The sequence below is a fragment of the Microtus ochrogaster genome, chromosome 8, assembly GCF_000317375.1.
Source record: "Microtus ochrogaster isolate Prairie Vole_2 chromosome 8, MicOch1.0, whole genome shotgun sequence".
In the NCBI taxonomy this organism is placed as follows: domain Eukaryota; kingdom Metazoa; phylum Chordata; class Mammalia; order Rodentia; family Cricetidae; genus Microtus; species Microtus ochrogaster.
In genome coordinates, this window is record NC_022015.1 from 21,205,843 (window position 1) to 21,224,900 (window position 19,058).

The following is a 19,058-nucleotide window of genomic DNA, read 5'->3' on the forward strand; positions in this document are numbered from 1 at the left end:
GGTACATCAAGCTGTCTAAATAAGATATTTTAGCAATCTTGTTAAAAAAATTCTTGGGCAAAATATATCTAATTTTTAAAACATCCCAAGATTTTTAAAAAAAACATTTGTGCTATACAACTTATAGGAAATTTGAAATCATTTCACTGGTTTTAATCAAGGTATTTTGTAGCAAATAAAGAAAAAAAAAAAGAAAAGAAAAAGAAGTCCAAAAAAACTTACTTCCACTTACAATTTAGAATATACTAATGCTTCAGGATCTGTATGAAATTAAATTAAGGCTTCTTCTGTGTGGTCATCTGTGTCATCTTCATTTACATGGCCAACCTGGAAACGGCATCTGAAACATTGTTACCGAGCACTGAGCTCCCTCGCTGCAGTGAGAATGGATGTCACTTGTCACCTCGGATAAGTACACTGCTGCTACTTCTATGTTGAAGCATGCTTTTGGAACACTGTAGTTATTCAATATTTACAATGTTTATCATTTAAACTCCATGTAAAAGCACAAGTATGACTGTCTGACTTTAATATAAACACCATACTTGGAATTTCCCCCCAGAATGAAATGCAATATACTACATTTTGATAACCAACACTTTGAAAGTTTTAAAAATATGTATTAATGTGGACCACCAGCATTCACTCAAGGGACTTCTACGATGCTGTTCCTTATTTAGGTTGCAAGCTTTCAGTCTGGCTTCAGTTTCTTTAATAGAGAGAGAAACAATATTTCTTCCACAGCGATTCCCACACATCACGTATTTCTTCTGAAATCACACTTTTGCTGCTGACTTCAATGTGGTCCACCTCAGGGATGGGAGGGGAGTATCAGAATTCAGGACGTACTGATGTGATTCTCAGTTTTCACGATACTCCCTTTTTTGCTCTTTTAAAAACACAGTGAGTTAAAATACTGAACAGCAAGATAAAAACGGAATAGTGTCTAAGAATCAAAACGTATTACCCATTTCTCCTATTATATCAAAATTTATAGTCAGAATTGTCTTTATTGACTTTATTTTAGTTTTTGTACACAAAGAAAAATCATGTTCATCTCCATCATGAACAAAAACTTAAAAAGGCAGAACTAGAAGACACGTGTCCTTCCCCTGGCAAAGCTGTGCTAAGGGTTCCAACATTTCAATTGTTAAAATAAATATTCTCACTTCCGATGTTTACTTTTCATGTCTTCAAAGTGTCATACGAAATTGCAGCCTATGGTGAGTTACAACTGTGTTTAGAGTCCCAGCTCACTGTGTTGGGAAACTGGCCATTCCATAACCAGCTTGGTTTGGAGGAGGTATTACAGGAGGAGGAGCTTGTCCTTGAGGAGGCTGAGCACCAAATCCACCCATCCAAGCAGCAGAAGGTGATTGACTTGGAAGAAAGTAGGGAAAAAAAATTTTCAGCAAACACAAAGAGATAATCTATACAGCTATACAAAACCAGGCAGACTCTAAGCACAAAGATAAACCACGAATCCCTAACAAACAGGATACACACCACCACCATTACATCTTACAGCTTTTCACTGCCTTTTACTTTGTGCTGTGCTGGGGATCACGCCCAGGGCCTTGTCTATGCAATGTGATGCCCCACACTTCGGTCCAGCTTTGTTAGGATAATCACAGCTTACCTCAAGTCTGCAGACCACCTCAAAGCTGGTTCTTAAAAAAAATAATGAGGGCTGGCATGGTGGTACACACTTTTAATTTCAGCACTTGGGAGGCAGAAGCAGGTGATCTTTGTGAATTCGAGGCCAGCCTGGTCTATATAAAGTTACAGGCCAACCAAGGCTTATAGCTATAGTAAGACTGTCTCAAAAAACAAACATCTAGGACAGCCAGGGCTACACAGAGAAACCCTGTTTCAAAAATAAAAATACAATAATGATAATAGCAATCCTAGGTGAGCCAGGTATAAGGCCTCCTAACTGCACCCCAGTACCTGGGGTGGGGGGGGAAGGGTTGGGACAGGACTGCTGGGAGTCAGTAATATCCAGGCCACCCTGGCCTAGAATGAAACACTGTCTTATAAAAATAAATTACTTAGGAGGCAGTACTCTTGTTACAGCCCTCAACTCTTGCGGTATTTTTAATAAACCTGTGAAAATAAAGGTCTAACTCAGCCTAGGGGAAAAACTTCACACAAGGCAAACTACACTATGTCATATCAGCTCCCAAGGTGTCTTAGGATAGGCCAAACAAACATAGAAACATCATCTTTCTGAGCATATCTAAGCAAAGACCTGTTACACACATAAAATCAAATAAAACTGCTATTATAAATGAGTTAGCTAGCTGCTTAGAGAGAAGTCAGACTACACCCCCATCTCTGTAATGCAAGGGTTACAAACTCCACTTCCTGAGATCCGCTGTATTCCATTTACAGCCCAAACGTCCTGACATAACATCATTTCGGTAGACTCTCCCCCAGGAGAGCACAGATTTCTCTTTCCCCAGAACTCATCAGTTTCTACAATGGAAAAAACCAAAACAACTCACTCTACTCCGAATCCTTGTTGGTTCCATGGCTGCCCATAGACTCCGTAGGGAGGTACTTGCCACCCATTTGCCATATACTGCCCATACTGCTGTGGGTTTCCATACACTTGGCTCCACTGGCCCCACTGACTGTAGTCAACCTAGGAGAAAGCAAATTCTTGTTTTAGGGAACAAGAAAGAAACACCGTATTTGAAGAAAGAGTGGGAGACAAGGAAGAGAAAAACTAAGTAAGCACCCTTATGTGAATAGGACTCTGTTATTTATCATTGTCTAAGTTTATTGGGGTGGTGACACCTGTGAAAAGAAAGTATTAAGATTCAGTTAATACCGCAAAACAATTTTGAAATAGCATTTACACAATCAACTGAAAGCAGCTATATGTTTTATTTTACTGTTTATTTTACAATTTCCAAAGCTCCTATGTAGGTATGTAAGATGGAAACCTTAGAAAGTGCTAAGAAAAATCGAATTACCTGTTGGAAGTTTTTAGTCATATCAGGAGATTCTTTACCCCAATAGCATTTAACCACATGTCCTTCAATTGTAGTACCGTTAACAGAGACAATGGCATGGGCTGCACTTTCATGAGTTGAAAATCTAGGAGGAGAAAGACAGTGAAGTTTTGTTTTCACTCTTTAAGAACTTGGGCAAATAATATAGGAACTCATTGGCTGACACCTTTCAGCTGGCATTTTTTTAAAGCTACATTCTGTAGGCAAACTGCCATCTAGTAAGAATCCACTCATGTAAGAGGGAGGAATAAGCAGTAAGAGAATGGCTTTACAGCTGGCGTGTTACCTGACAAATGAATAGCCCTTCTCTGGAAAAACTCGAATTTCCATAATTTGTCCAAATGGTGAAAATGTTTGTCTCATAAGCTGATCTATACAAAGAAAAATATACAAAGAAAATATTTACAGCTCATGCTAGCCATGAAATTTATACTAATAGTGCTGAAACACCAACAGAGAAGGTAATTAGGAAGCCAAAGACTATACCTGTTAGCCCAGAAGCAATTCCTCCACAGTACACAGTACAATTTTTTGGACTTGACTGGTTTACTACATCTTCAAATCTCAACTGCTTAGTGTTAGCTATATGAAGAAAGTAACAAAATTTAGACTGTTAAACAGTATTATAAAACTAGTTTTTGAGCTGACCTTAAAGCTCATTGCATATGTAAGGTCCTGTGTTCAATCCCCAACACCACACACATATACAATCTTTTGTTCTTATATACCATTTTAATTTTTTTTTTAAAGACAGTATCTTTCTATGTAGCCCTCGCTATCCTGGAACTATGTGAAAGAGGCTGGCCTCTGCCTCCCCAGTACTGGGATTATAGGCATGGGCTACCACTCCCAGCTACATACTGTTAAGATATACTCCAGTAGGAGAAACAAAATTTTTTTCTTCCTTCTGTGACTTAACAGATAGGGGTGTGAAGTCTCGGGTATCCCAGGCTAGGCTCAAACTCACTATGATGCAGAAGAGGTCTCTGAGAATTTCTGTTTCTGCCTCCACTTCCCATGTACTGGGATTATAGGCATGAGCCTCTATACCTGGTTTATATGATGCTGGGGACCAAACTCAGGGCCTCATATATGTTAACGGCAAGCAGAAGCACTCTACCAACTGAGCTATAGCCTCAGCCTTCAATACAGATCTCATCTATAAATAAATCAGTTGGTTCTTAGCCTGGAGGGTACTTATATCTAAAGATCATATGATGAGATTCATGGTAAAGCTTACAGTAATTTAAATATTAAGAAATTAAGACATAATGGTACATGGTATAATCACAATCTATACTTGTCACATACATGCAGATATAACTTACTTTCCTGTGTACTTTTAGGGGCAGGTGGTTTACGTGTGGCCCAATTGGTTCTGATTTGTCGACCTCCCAACCACTGGCCCCCCATGTGCACAATTGCATTTTCTGCATCCTATAGAGAAAAAAAAGAGCAACTAGAAAACAAAACAAACAAAACCAGATGTAAAAGACCCAGTAAGACAAAAATAAAAGCTGATACTGCTGCATCCAATACATCTCATCATCTGTGAGTCCATCAGCACAAAGATGTTACCAATAAAACAACTTGAATCATAAAAGCTGCTTTCTACTTACAGGGTTCAAAATACTAATATTTAAATTTAAGAATTATATTTCACTAATATAAAGAAAAAAGATAATCCTATTCACCACCCCAAAATCATTTTCCTCCAATACACACAGATGAATAAAAAAAAAAATAGAAATCTTGTGTCATTTTGAAGACCCTTAATTTTATGGTTGCTTTGTAATGTAATAAAGAAAACGTGAAAAGAGGCTAACGTACATACATAACTGCTGGAACAATTAATATTCCTTATGAGGCTGGGTGTGGTGGCACACACCTTTAATCCCAGCACTTGGGAGGCAAAGGCAGGTGGATCTTTGTTAGTTCGAGGCTAGACCAGTCTACAAAGCGATTGGACAGCCATGGCTACACAGAGAAACCCCGTCTCAAGTAAATAAAAAATATATATACATATATATATGTGTGTGTGTATTATGAAAATATAGTTTTGATGAAAACAATTAAAATAGAGACTTCCCTTGTTAAAACTGAACATAATTCTCATATTGGTTCACTTCTACTGGTCTTGGGTTTTACTTCTAATTCATTCTGCCTTCACCAATGCACAAATGCATTTTCATAATCCTCCTTCATTATTATCACTCTAGCCTTTTCTAGATATTTTCAAGTTAATAAAAGAATTATTTTCTATTATTAATATAAATTATATTCCTAAATTAACATTCAAGCATATTAAGTTTCAATCATTAATCGTTAATTTTAATAAAGCAACTAAATCCAGAATTGAAGACTGAGTTGATTGAAAGGACGTACCAGTTTGTTATAAAAAGATACAAAACCATAGCCTTTGGACTTTCCAGTTGCCATGTCTTTAACTACCCGGGCATCCCTGTGAAAAGAAGCACAGCTAAATGAGGGAAGTAAAAGTCACCCTCAAAATAAAAACTAAAAGGAACCACACACACTGTATTGTGAGCATTTTAAAAATAAACTCCAGTTAGCCCTAATTAACTACAGCCATTCCTGAACTCTCCCTAATGCTTCTTTACCTGTTAGAAAAAAGCAGTAGGACAAAAACATGTAATAAACATGCAACCTAATCACATAACCTGTGCTTGCTAACTAGATACTCAAAGCTGAAGATTAACAGGAACAACAGTTTCCTTTTCTAATATTCTATTTGCTAGTGTCCTCTAAGATTTACTGATTCTATAAATTACTGCAACAATGCTAACTACTTTACCATGCAATATCTAAATAGTTAAATGTCTTCTGCCTAGTGATACAAAATATATGAAATATTAAAAAATTGAAAAAGAGGAAAAAATAGGAATTAAAAAGGCATACATGGCCTGTTAACAGATTTCTTTATTTTTCTTGGTCAATTCTCTATCATCATTTTGGAGTTTGGGCAGCTGTAAATTTTGAAAAATTGACATTTTCAGAAATTTAAGAAAGGAGAATAAAAAACTAACAACAACGCTAAGCACACCAGTACGAAAACAACAAATTTACACAGAAATTTTAGTGAGTAAGTTAAAATGATTGGAAATATAGAACTCCACTGAATATAGAATGTTAAAATGTAAATACTAAAATATGTATATATAAATAATGTATAATAAGAATAAATAGAAATGAGAAAAAAAATCTACAACTGAGTTCCAGTGTGCACAGTTCCTTGCAGTTAGCCTTCAAGATCCTGTCCATTCTTATGAGCAATTCTGCAAAATAACCAGAATGCTATTACTTTTAATTGTGACTTGGACTGTAGAAAAACTGCAGGTCTCAGGCATAAATAAAGATCAAAAACAGCAACCTGTATCATTTTATACTATTTTACAACAGTACTACTTACCACACTTAGATTAAAAAGCAAAGCAAATATCAAAACAGAAAATTAAGAATTAAATGTTTCTTACAAATAAATCTATAGAACAACAAATCATATAAAAGTTAATAGAAAAGTTGTTGTTCTTAATCAAAACATTTCTGTAGTCATACATTTAAATTGACAAATATATAACAAATTCATTTTAATTAAAGATAAATTGACATTTTATAAAACTTGCAACCATTTTCTAAAATATTGAATCAAATAACAAAATTTGAGCATATATATTTTTAAAAAAATCAACCCATATTTGTCCCTTGCCTAGCAGAATCAAATATCACTAACAAAAATCAAATTAAACTCATATTTATTATCTAGACAAGAAAACATTTTAATATTGCAATAGTATTCTTTTTCTGAAAGCTAAATATCAAAATACATTTATCATTATATTTAAACATGAACATTTCCAATTTAACCATAATATACTCAAAGATTTGCTTAAATTCCCCCCACTTATAAACTCCTCCAATAAAAGTTTAATACACAGTATAAATCACATTTAGTTTTTATTAACCCAATATTCTTAAGCATTAAGATTTGAAAACATTTGACAAAAAGCTGGAAGCTTCAACATTCGAATATTTGCTTTAAATATAACCAACAGAATCACTTAAAATTTCAAACATTATACACAGGATTATCTGAAAACAAGACCCTAAACATTGAAATGACATCAACATTTGCAACAACATCTACTCAAAAAACAAAACAAAACAAAAGTAAAAACCAAAGAAAAACACACTAACTAGAGAAAGAAAACCTTGATTCTAATACAAGTTAATCATATAGTTTTGCCTATCACTACTGAGTCTGATACTGATTATGATACTTACGATATTTTACCAAAGGGGGCAAATGCTGATTTGATATCTTCTGTTGTAATTTCTGGACTCAAATCCCCAACAAACACATGGAAGTGATCTGAAATCAAAGCATTTGGTAATCAAATACTTAAGAAATCAGGCAACACTAAAGGAGGAAAAACACCGTAGGTAAGCTGGTAATGCTGCCAGGACAACGTCAGGCTTCCACAGTAAATGCAGCAGGAGTACTTACTGGAAGTATCTTTTTTCTGGCTACTTGGTGTTGTTGCCCAGTTTACTTTGACCTCCTAAAAGCAAAGATTATATTTAATACAATTATTAGGCATGTCATTATGAGCTGTTAACACTTACCACTTAATATATCATTTATCAAGTTGGATTATGTGTGTAAAGGCACTAGGCTGAATAGAGACCACTCAGTAGCTGATTGTCTATTTTAAATCTTGCTAAGAAAGAATGCAGAGTGATTTAACATGCAAACATACGTTTACTGGATGCCATCATCCCATTATCTTACCTTTCCCAAAATTTTTCTGCCATTCATAGCAGCTAATGCAGCAGCTGCATCTCTGTGTTCATAAAATTCCACAAAGCAATATGGATCATTGCTTGTATGCTGCAAAACAGAAAATCCAACAGAAGAGTTGACCCTTCTGCTATCGGGTTGCTGAGAAGAAAATCCAGGAAAAAACATTACTGACAGCTAGGAATGCACAGGTGAGACTGTACAAGCTTATGAAAGCCTAACACTTAAGACTTGAGCTGAACCTCAGAATACTGTTGTATTCCAGCAGAGCCACATGAATAGTAAAGAATCGTGACTGTGAGAATTAAAATATCCAAGTCTGGTGAAGCATGTTTAATACTAACCCTAACCCTCTACCTCAGGTTTAATAAGGACTGTTCCTAATCACTGCTCTTTTCTTCCAACATTATTTTTCTTATTAGGTTTTGGTTTTTCAAGACAGGGTTTCTCTGTGTAACTCTGGCTGTCCTGGAACTCGCTATGCAGACCAGGCTGTCCTCAAACTCAGAATCTGCTGGCCTCTGCCTTTCTCGTGCTGGGATTAAAGGTGTGCTCCACCACCACCTGCCTCCAACATTATTTTAAAAGGCTGATTTCTACTTATGTTTTATAATCCTTCATATACTATATTCCAGACTTATAAAGGTAAAAAAAAAAATGCAGCTGGGCATGGTAGCGCACACCTTTAATCCTAGCACTTGGGAGGCAGACGCAGGCAGATCTATGACTTTGAGTTCAGCCTGGTCTACACTGAGAGCCCCAGAACAGCCAAGGCTAGTTAGAGACCCTGTCTCAAAAAACAAACTAACAAAATATATAGAAATCAATCCATTTTACCTCTAATCAAAACTAGAGCAGTGGATACTACAATATGCAGCATTTTGTATTGCTACACAGATTGGATATAACGCATTTCTTGTCTAGAAGAGGAAAGAAAGAATAAAAATAGAAAAATTCAAGATTTGTAATTAGTTGCTGAAATGAATTGTCCATCTTCCAAAATAGACATGATAGCTAGGCAGAATTACACAGACTTGTAACTCTAGCACTTGGGAAGCAGAGGCAGGAGGATCAGAAAACTGTAAGTTCAAGGTCAGCATATGTACACACATATGAATGACACAGCTTTAAAATGAAAAATTTTTAAAGGCCCAATATACTGGAGAGCAAAGATATTTTGAATATGTCTTTCGGTGTCCAGAAAATACACTAGTAATCTAGCATATGACTGGTAAAAATGTATTTACATATTCTGGCAAGGTGGTACAGCTCAGTGGTAGGGCAAAATTGCCCAGCATGTGTCAGGGCCTGGGTTTGCTACTCAGTATCTTAAAACCAAGTAACTAAATAAACATTAAGTAAATGTAGGGCAAAGCTACAACTTTGCATCACAAAACACCAAGATAAAAAACAAAACAAAACTTCACTAGTTGGCAAATACATAGCTACTAAGGATGCTAAGAAACTAGAGCTATGTAAAAAACACATATTTTTATAAAACTGAAACCTATACTGGCCAGCAGCTCAGCTGACATATTCTTTATATTTGATTAAAAACATTTAACACTATTTAATGTAAAATGCCCCAAGAGAATAACACATGGACTATATGCTTTATGTGAACTTACTAGGAATAAAAATTTCAGATAAAATAAAAGATATTTCAAAAACTACTATTTCTCATCCCAGAAAATTTTTGTAGAAAAATCAAAAAAAAAAAAAAAATGCAGCAACCAGTTAGGCAGTAGTGGTGCACACCTTTTAATCCCACACTTTGGGGGCAGAGGAAGGCAGTATTCTGTGAATTCAAGGCTAGTCTGGTCTTCAGAGCTAGTGCTGGGACAGCTAGAGTTGTTACAGAGAAACCTTGTCTTGAAAATCAAAACAAAACAAAAATAAAAGATATAGCATCCAGAGGCATTTCTTTGGGTGAGGGAGGGATTATTAGCAATGAAAAGAAAGTATGGGCTCTCACATAAAATCCTATTCTCATATCCATATGACAAGAGAAAGAGGTAGAGAAAGGAAAGGAAATAGGAGAGATGACTCCAAATAAAGTTTTCTCCTCTGAACGAGTGAATGTTTACCAGCCACATTCACTAAAGACTGGCAGACCACAAAAACAAGCAAACAGAAAACCAATGTGGGCCAGGCTTGGTGGCGTACACATTTAACCCATGAGTGGAAAGGCAAAGGCAGGTGGGTCTTGTGATTTCAAGTTCAAAGTCAGTCTAGTCTTCATAGCAGTTTCAGGACAGCCAGGGATATATAGTGAGATCCTGTCTAAATAAAATTAGGAAACTAGTATATTTATGCACTGGAATAGCAATTTCATATAACTAGTAGCAGACCAGCTCCTATACATTCATATGGGTTTCATATTCTGTTTGTGGGGATTGTGTACAGCGGCTTTCACCTGTGGGAAAAACTTCTAAGATCCCATGGATGCCTGTGATCTATGATAGCATCAAGTAAGTCCTCTACTGTTTCTTCTTTTCTTTTTTTTCTTTCTTGGTTTTTGGTTTTTGAAGACAGGGTCTCTCTTTGTAACCCTGGACCAGGCTCGCCTAAAGGTATGCGCTACCACCAACCTACTAAACTGTTTTTCTTATAATGCCTGCTTCATCTTTTGTTTGCTTTTGAGACAAGGTTTCACCACAGGACTCTGGTTGGCCAGGCATGCCTACCCATCTTAATACCTAACACACTGTGGCCAGCACAGGCTAAGTGGAGTTTTAGGTGTGACAGAAACACTAGGATTAATTTGTTTTCCATTTTTGACACTTTCACAAAAGATTCTCTCCTATTGCTAATCTTTATAAACTCAGCATGTAGTTTTCTGTAGTGATATTTCATTTGTATTTTAATAAGTAAAGCTCGTCTGAAGATGAGAGAGTAAAACAGCCACACTGGTCAGCTGTACAGACCAGGCAGTGGTGGCACACACACCTTTAATCCCAGTCACCACACTAGTGCGCCATAGAGGCTGGCAGCAATGGTGCACGCTTTTAATCCCAGCACCACAGAGGAATATAAACTGGGATGAGACAGAACTCATTTTTTTTTCAGTCTGAGGAATTTTATTTTATTTTATTTTTTTTGGTTTTTCAAGACAAGGTTTCTCTGTAGCTTTGGAGCCTGTCCTGGAACTAGCTCTTGTAGACCAGGCTGGCCTCGAACTCACAAAGATCCGCCTGCCTCTGCCTCCCAAGTGCTGGTATTAAAAGCATGCACCACCACCGCCTGGGTAGTCTCAGGTAGCACTCAGGGATATCCCCCACGTTCAAGGCCAACATGGTGAGTTTCAGGATTACGTAGCAAGACCCATCTCAACAAAAAGGCCAAATAAAAAGAAATCATAAAAAAAAAAACAAGACAGAAAAAAATTGGTCAAAAAAAAAAAAAAGAGAAAAAAAAACAGGATTCTTTTGGGGGCTGTTTATTTATTTGTTTGTTGATTTTTTTTTTTTTTTTTTGAGACAGGGTTTCTCTGTATAGCCCTGGCTGTCCTGGAACTCCCTAGTAGACCAGGCTGCCTCGAACTCAGAGATCCACCTGTCTCTGTCCCCAAATGCTGGGATTAAAGGTGTGTGCCACTACTGCCCAGCTAAGAACAGGATTCTTTATATAACAAAATCAAATTTATAAAAGGAAAAGATGTTAGGTATTCCTTCCTAGAACCCATGTCCTTTAGAAACTTCCTACCTAGACCACTGCTCAAGCAACACTCCTAACAATCAGTAGAGTCCTTACCTTAATTAGTCTGTCACCGTTACTGGATGACAGAAAAATGAGAGACTTTTAAAGTAAAGTTTGAATCTAGGAACTGTAAGACATGGCTAAGCTGTAAAGAGCGCTACTCCTCATGGCTAAGTCTGTATGCACATAGATTTTAAAATATTTATCAAATGTCTCTCAAAAACATTCTAATAGCCGGGTGGTGGTGGCACACGCCTTTAATCCCAGTACTCAGGAGGATCTTTGTGAGTCTGAGGCCAGTCAGTGTGAGCTCCAGAACAGGCTCCAAAGCTACAGAGAAACCCTGTCTCAAAACACTGAAAACAAACAAACAAACAAACAACAAAACACATTCTAGTGACTCTTTCCACTTTTTGCATCCTCTGTACCCTGGAGTCACTTTGCCTGCATGTTAAATCACTAGTGTTTCTCCGCCACCACCTGACCCTCCTTTCTGTTCTTCCACACATTCAAAACATCTGACTCCCACCTCCCTCCTGTAAATGTTCTCTTCTGTTGGTGCCACAGCATATCTATCTGGTGTCCCCACTTCCTCTCTGCAAGATGTTTCAGAAAGTCATTTGTCCCTTCTTAACTTTGACTGGAACTCTTGAATGTTTGTTCCAACCTGCAGGCCTCAGATTTCAGTCTGTCCATCCCCCATTTTCTACCACCCCTCTCTAGGTGATCTTACTTACATGGCTTCAAATATTACTGTACACATCAGCACTGGTCTCTCCAAAATTCCAAACTCATTTATCCAACTGCCTACATATAACCTCCATTTGTATAGACAGAGTGTATCTTAAATTTAACACTGCCAAAACAGAAATCTTGATTGCCACCACTCCTCCATCCATCCTGTGCCTTTCTCAGTCAGTCCCATTTTAGTAAGTAGCAATGTTAGCACCCACACAATTGCACTGACAAGAATCTAAGTCTCCCTGTTTCTTACAGACACTCTAGTCCTATTGCTCTTACCTCCAAAATAAAAATTTATCTACTGTCTTTCTTCACCACTATCCTAAAACTCAACAACCTATAACCTCGGTGCAGACTTGCAGAATACGCCTGCCTGGTTTCCCCTGTTCTTGTACCCTACAATCCTACACAAATTACTCATTTCCACACAGAACAATCTTTAAAATACAAACTAAACCCTGTCTTCTCTTTGGCTAAAAAAAAAAAAAAAATCTCTCCAACAACCTGGCATTTCTATCCCAGCTCTGTCCAGGCCCACACTGAATCCTCCCTGTCTTGCAGGGCTCCATCCCCACCACCACCCTCTACCACCACTAGATGCCAGTCATCTCTTTACCACTGTGAAGCCTTTGTACTTGTGCTCCTCTGCTCCAGTCCTTAACACAGACGGGACCATCTTGGTATTCCTGTCTAGACTAAGAGACGTGACATCTTCCCTTACATGTGGCCTCAGTCTCATCAGCCACTTGGTCATCACAGAACACTTATTCTCACCATGGCTCTTATCTCTATTCTTCTGAAGCTTCATTTGCTTCTCCATTGCATTCCCAGTGCTTTCAACAGTACCCATGAAAAATATTATTTCCCATTAGTGAAAGAATAATCAAAGTTAGGAATGAAAAGAAGGAAAATTATATACCAGAATAGAAGGTAACTATTGGCAATTAGATTAAAAGGCCAAAGCTTGCCACAGATTTTTACAGTTCTAGGTTAGAACACCAGCTTTAAACACCCTTGCCTCATCACCTGCTGGCATCTCTATGACTAATTCTACTTCAAACTCTACTTATGCATCTACTGAAGACAACTGTCAGGAAACAGATCTCTGGTTTTTCTTTTTCACAAGCACTCCTGTTCTGCCATAGGCTCTTCTTCCTCAGACTTCATACAGAAGAGTTATCTGTCACCCTTTAGGCTTCAGGCTGTACTGACTCCTAGTAGAAACATCCCATGACCCACAACCACAGTGGCTATTGTCCTGAAGCTCCCACAGCAGTTTAAGCTATCTGATCCTCTAGCACTTATATTCTATTTCCCATGTGAGGGCTGACTTCAGTCCCTACAAGCCTGTAAAATCGTATGGGGCCAGGAATTCTTTTATTCACCACTGAATTCTTAGCACTTACCATAGTATCTAGTACACAGCAGTCAAAAAAAAAATTGATAAATAATCAGAAAGGAAGAAAAGAGTAACTGACACACGCACCACCGGGTACAACTAGTCTTAACTGAGAAAAGCAAAAATTTTTCTTTGAAAAATAAGACAAAACTTTTGGATTTTGGTACTAGGGGTTGATGAACCCAGAGCCTTGCATATTACAAGTGCAGATTCTACTACTGAGCTACATTCCTAGCCCAAATAAAATTATTATAACAGTTTAAATTCCTATGTACAAAAAGTTGTTCAGACCTTAGTATTTACTAAAGACACATAAGATGCAAACTGCTCTGCTGAGCACATAACAACCGGACGTTGGCTTCAACACTTACCAATCCCTTCACTTGACATGTAGACTGAGCTATCGGCGCTTACACTGGAGAATGTGAAATACCATCGCCTTACATCTTTCCCAGACGGGCTACTTATGAGTTAAACACATTATGGAGGACATGCAATGATAGTGCAGAGTCTTTGCCTCCTCCCCTAGCTCACTGACCAAATCAATGGATTAAGTCAATACCACACACATGAATCTCTCCCACAGAGCAATCTGAGGTTGAAGATGAATTTTTAAATGGTGTTAATCAACCCATGTATCAACTACAAATGTTCAACATCAGGCAAGGGATGACACTCCTAACCAGGAAGATCTTACCTCTGTTATCATTTTACAGCTTTTACAGGGTCCGATCTGACTGAATAACTGGAGTATAAGGACTTCTGTCACATCTCTGGAGAGGTTACCTACGTATCTGAATGAGAGAGGAAAAAAAACATTATCAGCAATATTTCTTTGACTATAGCTCTGATGTGTTATTATTTAATTCATCTTTTATTTCAAGTTCCCGTCTATGCTAAATTTTTTTAGTTAAGCCTATGATAGCTATATTTCCAATTTCAGAATTTGTAACATAAATATGACAAATATTGATTTACTAAAACATCTTGATGATGAACTAATACTAGACAGCAGTGGAGGTGGGCTCATCTCAACACTGCCAACCAAAACAATTTCATGAACAATGAAGAGAGTGAGAATCAAGTTGTTCTAGCAGAGCAGAGGGTGGGTGGGTGGAGGTGCTGAGGTCTGCTTCAGTTTGGGCTAAAAAAGACTGTTAGTGATGGCACATCTTTATTGCTTTAAGAACAATGGAATTAATAATTTATACCTTCTATCAGCATCAACAAAACAATCTCTAGATAACAAATAAAAGAAATTTAAGAATTCTTTAGAAATTCAGAGGAAGATTTAAGATAGACCCAAATATGCTTTTGACTGGATATTTAAAGGTTTGAGCTTTTCTCCCTAATTAGCAGTTGATTAAAAATTTCAATGAGAAAAAAGAAAAATCAACACCTAACCCCTCAAAGATGATCACCTTGGTTTATGAGTTCCTACAACTTGATTTATGTCTTACATTCTCAATAAATTGCCAAAATCTTTCTGGTTCTCAACAAATAACACCTTAAGTGTACATTTGTCATGAATCACTTTATAAACCAAAACATTACTTGTAAAATGTGACATAGTTTCTTCTGGGAAGTAAAAAGATACCATTTTACTTTTCTGACCACAACATAACATTAGGAACCAGTGCTGAGACCAAAATAAGGCTTGCAACAGTTGCCACGTTAGATACATACAAAGCTTTCAAATGAAACATGCTAAAAGAAAAAGGGTTGGAGAAAGCTAAGCTTCAGAAAAACCTAAAATGATTGGTTAAGAATGGGGCTGGAGAGGTGGCTCAGTCATCCAACATGCTTGCTGTTCTTGTAGGGGCCAGAGTTCAGTTCTCAGCACCCAGGTCTGGCAGCTCACAATTAATTGCCTGTAATTCCAGTTTCAGGGAATCCAACACCCTCTTCTGGGCTCCTCCAGCACCTGTGTACCCAGATGTATACACATGTAATACATGCGGGGACACACACACAATTTTAAAAAAACAAAAACAAACAAACAAACAAAAACAGGAAAAAAATGAGTAACCACTTCCCATCTTAGTTAAGAATGTCACAGCAGTGGTTACCAACAACCTCAGGGTACATGTTCTCAGGCTGAAATACAAGTCCAGTGCTATTGAAATAAAGAATAAGCTAGCTGACAAACTGGTTTCGGTCTAGTATGCCATCTTTTCCTTATAATTAAATGGAGCTGACCCACCGTAGGCCATACGGTGATTTTTTTCCCCCAGCAGTAGAAAACAGTTGAAGGGATTACAAATTAGCCATAAATGACTGCTTGCCCCTTTTCACTCACAGGGACTTTATGAGCCTGTAACTATGGAATAACCTCCTTTGTAAAAAAGACCCAAGTATAAAGAAAATGAGCAAGTGAACTTGATTTTCTAAACACTTTGTTCACCTGACCAGTCTAGCCTGCAGAGGGCAAGGGATAACAGTGGTTTTAAAAATGAAGCTAGCCAGTAACAAAAATAAACAATAGAACATCATTTTACCATGTTAATTTTTGATGATTATACAGTTTTAAGATTGTGTTCATGTTTAAAAACATTAAATGTTACTTTTCACAGCTAAGTCACAATAAAAGCTATTTTTGTTTAACAAGACTTTCATTCTAAGTCAACCCATTTTCAATCAGCTAGGAAACTCCCTGGTTCCAGAGGCACATTGATGTATATAATTAATTTCTGTATCTAGCACTGTCAAAGATTAAAAATTGTTAACATTCTAGTTTAGAATGTCATGAAATATTTACAGAAAGTCCAGTGCTAAGGTATCCTATTTTTCAAATACTTCCAAGAGTTAACAGCTAAAGCAGCAGACTAAAAGTTTTTTTTTATTTTGTTTTGCTTTCAAGACAGGATTTCTCTGTGTAGTTTGGAGCCTGACCTGAAACTCACTCACTAGACCAGGCTGGTCGAACTCACAGAGATCCAACTGCCTCTGCCTCCCAAGTGCTGGGATTAAAGGAGCATGCCACCACTGCCTGGTTTAGCAGACTCAATTTTAAAAACATAGAAAGCCTGGCCAGGCATGGCACTGCATGCCTTTAATCCCAGCACTCAGGAGGCAGAGGCAGGCGGGTCTCTGTGAGTTTGAGGCCAGCCTGGTCTACAAAGCGAGTTCCAGGACAGCTAAAGATATACAGGGAAACCCTGTCTTGAAAAACCAAAACTATACAAAGCCTTCTGGAACAACAGAGAACATCTTCAATTGTCAAGATGAAAAGGATACAATTTAGTATATAATTTCACCTATATTTATCCAAATTTTAGACTGACTTTTCTACTCAAGGTTCTATAATTTATGTATCTAACAAAGGCAGAAGTTATATTTTTAATATTGTATACTGTGCCTTTTACATTATCAAAAAATCATCTATCCCAGAATAACTCTAACAATGGTGTTTAAGACAAAATTCAACATTCAACCTAGTATCATCTTTCATAGCTTACTGAATTTGTTATGTTTCTTTCAATCAATATTTTCTATACTTCACCTTCTGCTGCAGCTAAGTAGTATTAAGTATATTCTAAAGTTCCAAGTTTTTAAATATGCAATTTTTACCTGAAGGAGCATGTGCAAAAACAACAGACAAAGACAAATGGTCTGAGTTCTTATAGTAAATAGAAACACTTAGGAAATTCCAGAAATGACTTTTAACTCAAGATAAAAATAAGGAAAATGCATACCTTACAGTCTATTTTGTCTTCTAAGAACAGGAACTGTGGGAACCGAAACATTAATAACTAAAATGATACCTTTATCCCTAACATTGGGTCTAAGATCCAACTGGAGACTAGAAAACTTGGCAGTTTCACAGCAGGCAGAAGTTCACAGTGCAGTGAACTACTTCCTATGTCCAACTGGGCAGAAATGAAGAACATGGTGCCCTGCAGAAAGCTAAGGACAGCTTTTCCACTGAATGTGCTCTCACTCTGAAAAGTAACCCTACCAAGGCCGAAATTACCAGCACTTTCATACAAATACTGTTGGGCTAAATTTCCAAAAAGGTTGTTGTACTTTTCTGATCATTCTTAACAAGTTCCTATACAAAATGAGATTTCCAACAGTAACCCTGAACAGCCCTCTAAAGGGCTGTCTGAGCTTTACTACAAGATTTTCAGAAGGAGGCAAAGCTGTAAAGGTAGAGTAGGGTAACTAACCTGACCAAGGACCTCTAAAGGATGGTCCTATACAAGCTTTAAAGAAACAAAGATGACCAAGTTGAACCAGCTTGATTATAGCCACAATATAGCTAAATCAATGGTTCAGCCAAGTCTATGAGATCTTACACTGTTTTCTTCTGTTTTGTTCACAGATGTTCAGAACACACTTTAAATCAAAGGTTTATTGCCTCCTTTTTACTGAGTATCAATTATAGCATTGAATCCTAGATGTACAATTTCTAGGGTTTTGGTACACCAAATAGATGAATAGACTAAACTACAATTGACTGCTAATATAATTTAGTGTCACACTGTGGGTTCAGATACCACAGACCAAATCACTGCACTGCAAAGACACAACCCAAGGCGGAAACGTCCTACAAGGCTGGTCTAATTCAAACACCAGTATCACATATTGGGATCTCATTGATTTGTTTTTAAGATCACGAATACATAATACCCCAAAATAAATGTCAAATGAAAATGAGGAACATCAGAAAACAGATCTTTAAAGCAACTATATGGCAAATAAGATCTCAGACGAACATCAAGGCAATTCTATACCACTTTAAATATCATCAGATAAATTAGTAATACTGTAGATAATGAATATTTAAAGACCTACCTAGGCTATAAACACCATATTGTTTTCTGAAGATAGAACCATATGTCTTAGCTTGTGTGTGTCTGCAGGAAGAAAACCTTACTAGTAACACACAGGCATTTAAAAGTAAACATGTTAAGATAAACTTTATTTAAAGTACATTGTTTTAAAACATAGTAGTCACTTGAGAAACCTAATCCATAGATCACAATGCAAAATACAGGTTCTTCATAAACAAAATCAAATCCTATTAAACATTTGCTTTGATGTCAAGACTTTACATTAGGTATATATATAAATCAACAAACTTCAGAAAGTATGACAATGTCCGCCTATAATTTAAGTCAATAAGAACTTCTAAAAACAATGCGTAATACTAATTTAGCCAAAGAAGTACAGCTTTAAAATATTTATTGAGTACCTCTTACGTTCCAAGGAGTGAACTAAGTGCAGGGAGGGTTAAGACCTAGGAAGCAGTACAGTTCTTGCATTTAAAAGCAAGGCAAGCCGGGCGGTGGTGGTGCATGCCTTTAATCCCAGCACTCGGGAGGCAGAGGCAGGTGGATCTCTGTGAGTTCGAGACCAGCCTGGTCTACAAGAGCTA

At 37.2% G+C, this 19,058-nt stretch overlaps 1 protein-coding gene across 8 annotated transcripts in view; it reads right to left on the bottom strand.

Annotated features, from left to right (window-relative positions):
- Nucleotides 1–990: 990 nt before the first annotated feature.
- Tial1 (TIA1 cytotoxic granule associated RNA binding protein like 1) overlaps nt 991–19,058 on the bottom strand; it is a 20,928-nt gene continuing 2,860 nt past the window's right edge. Inside the window, exons 2-13 of one of the 8 annotated variants that reach the window (XR_003377288.1) lie at nt 14,376–14,472; nt 7,831–7,980; nt 7,546–7,600; nt 7,323–7,410; nt 5,406–5,481; nt 4,349–4,457; nt 3,507–3,602; nt 3,307–3,391; nt 2,982–3,105; nt 2,744–2,802; nt 2,508–2,647; nt 991–1,380 (exon numbers count right to left, since the gene is read on the bottom strand). Coding sequence is in view for 5 of the 8 variants with exons in the window: in XM_005351345.3 (XP_005351402.1) it covers nt 1,254–1,380; nt 2,508–2,647; nt 2,982–3,105; nt 3,307–3,391; nt 3,507–3,602; nt 4,349–4,457; nt 5,406–5,481; nt 7,323–7,410; nt 7,546–7,600; nt 7,831–7,980; nt 14,376–14,472 (1,147 nt within the window). In the remaining 3 variants the exon portion in view is untranslated. Of the gene's footprint in view, nt 1,381–2,507; nt 3,106–3,306; nt 3,392–3,506; nt 3,603–4,348; nt 4,458–5,405; nt 5,482–5,939; nt 6,008–7,322; nt 7,411–7,545; nt 7,601–7,830; nt 7,981–14,375; nt 14,473–18,475; nt 18,538–19,058 lie in introns of those variants that run through there. The other 7 variants (XM_013347940.2, XM_013347941.2, XR_003377287.1 and 4 more) reach the window with 7 other exon arrangements.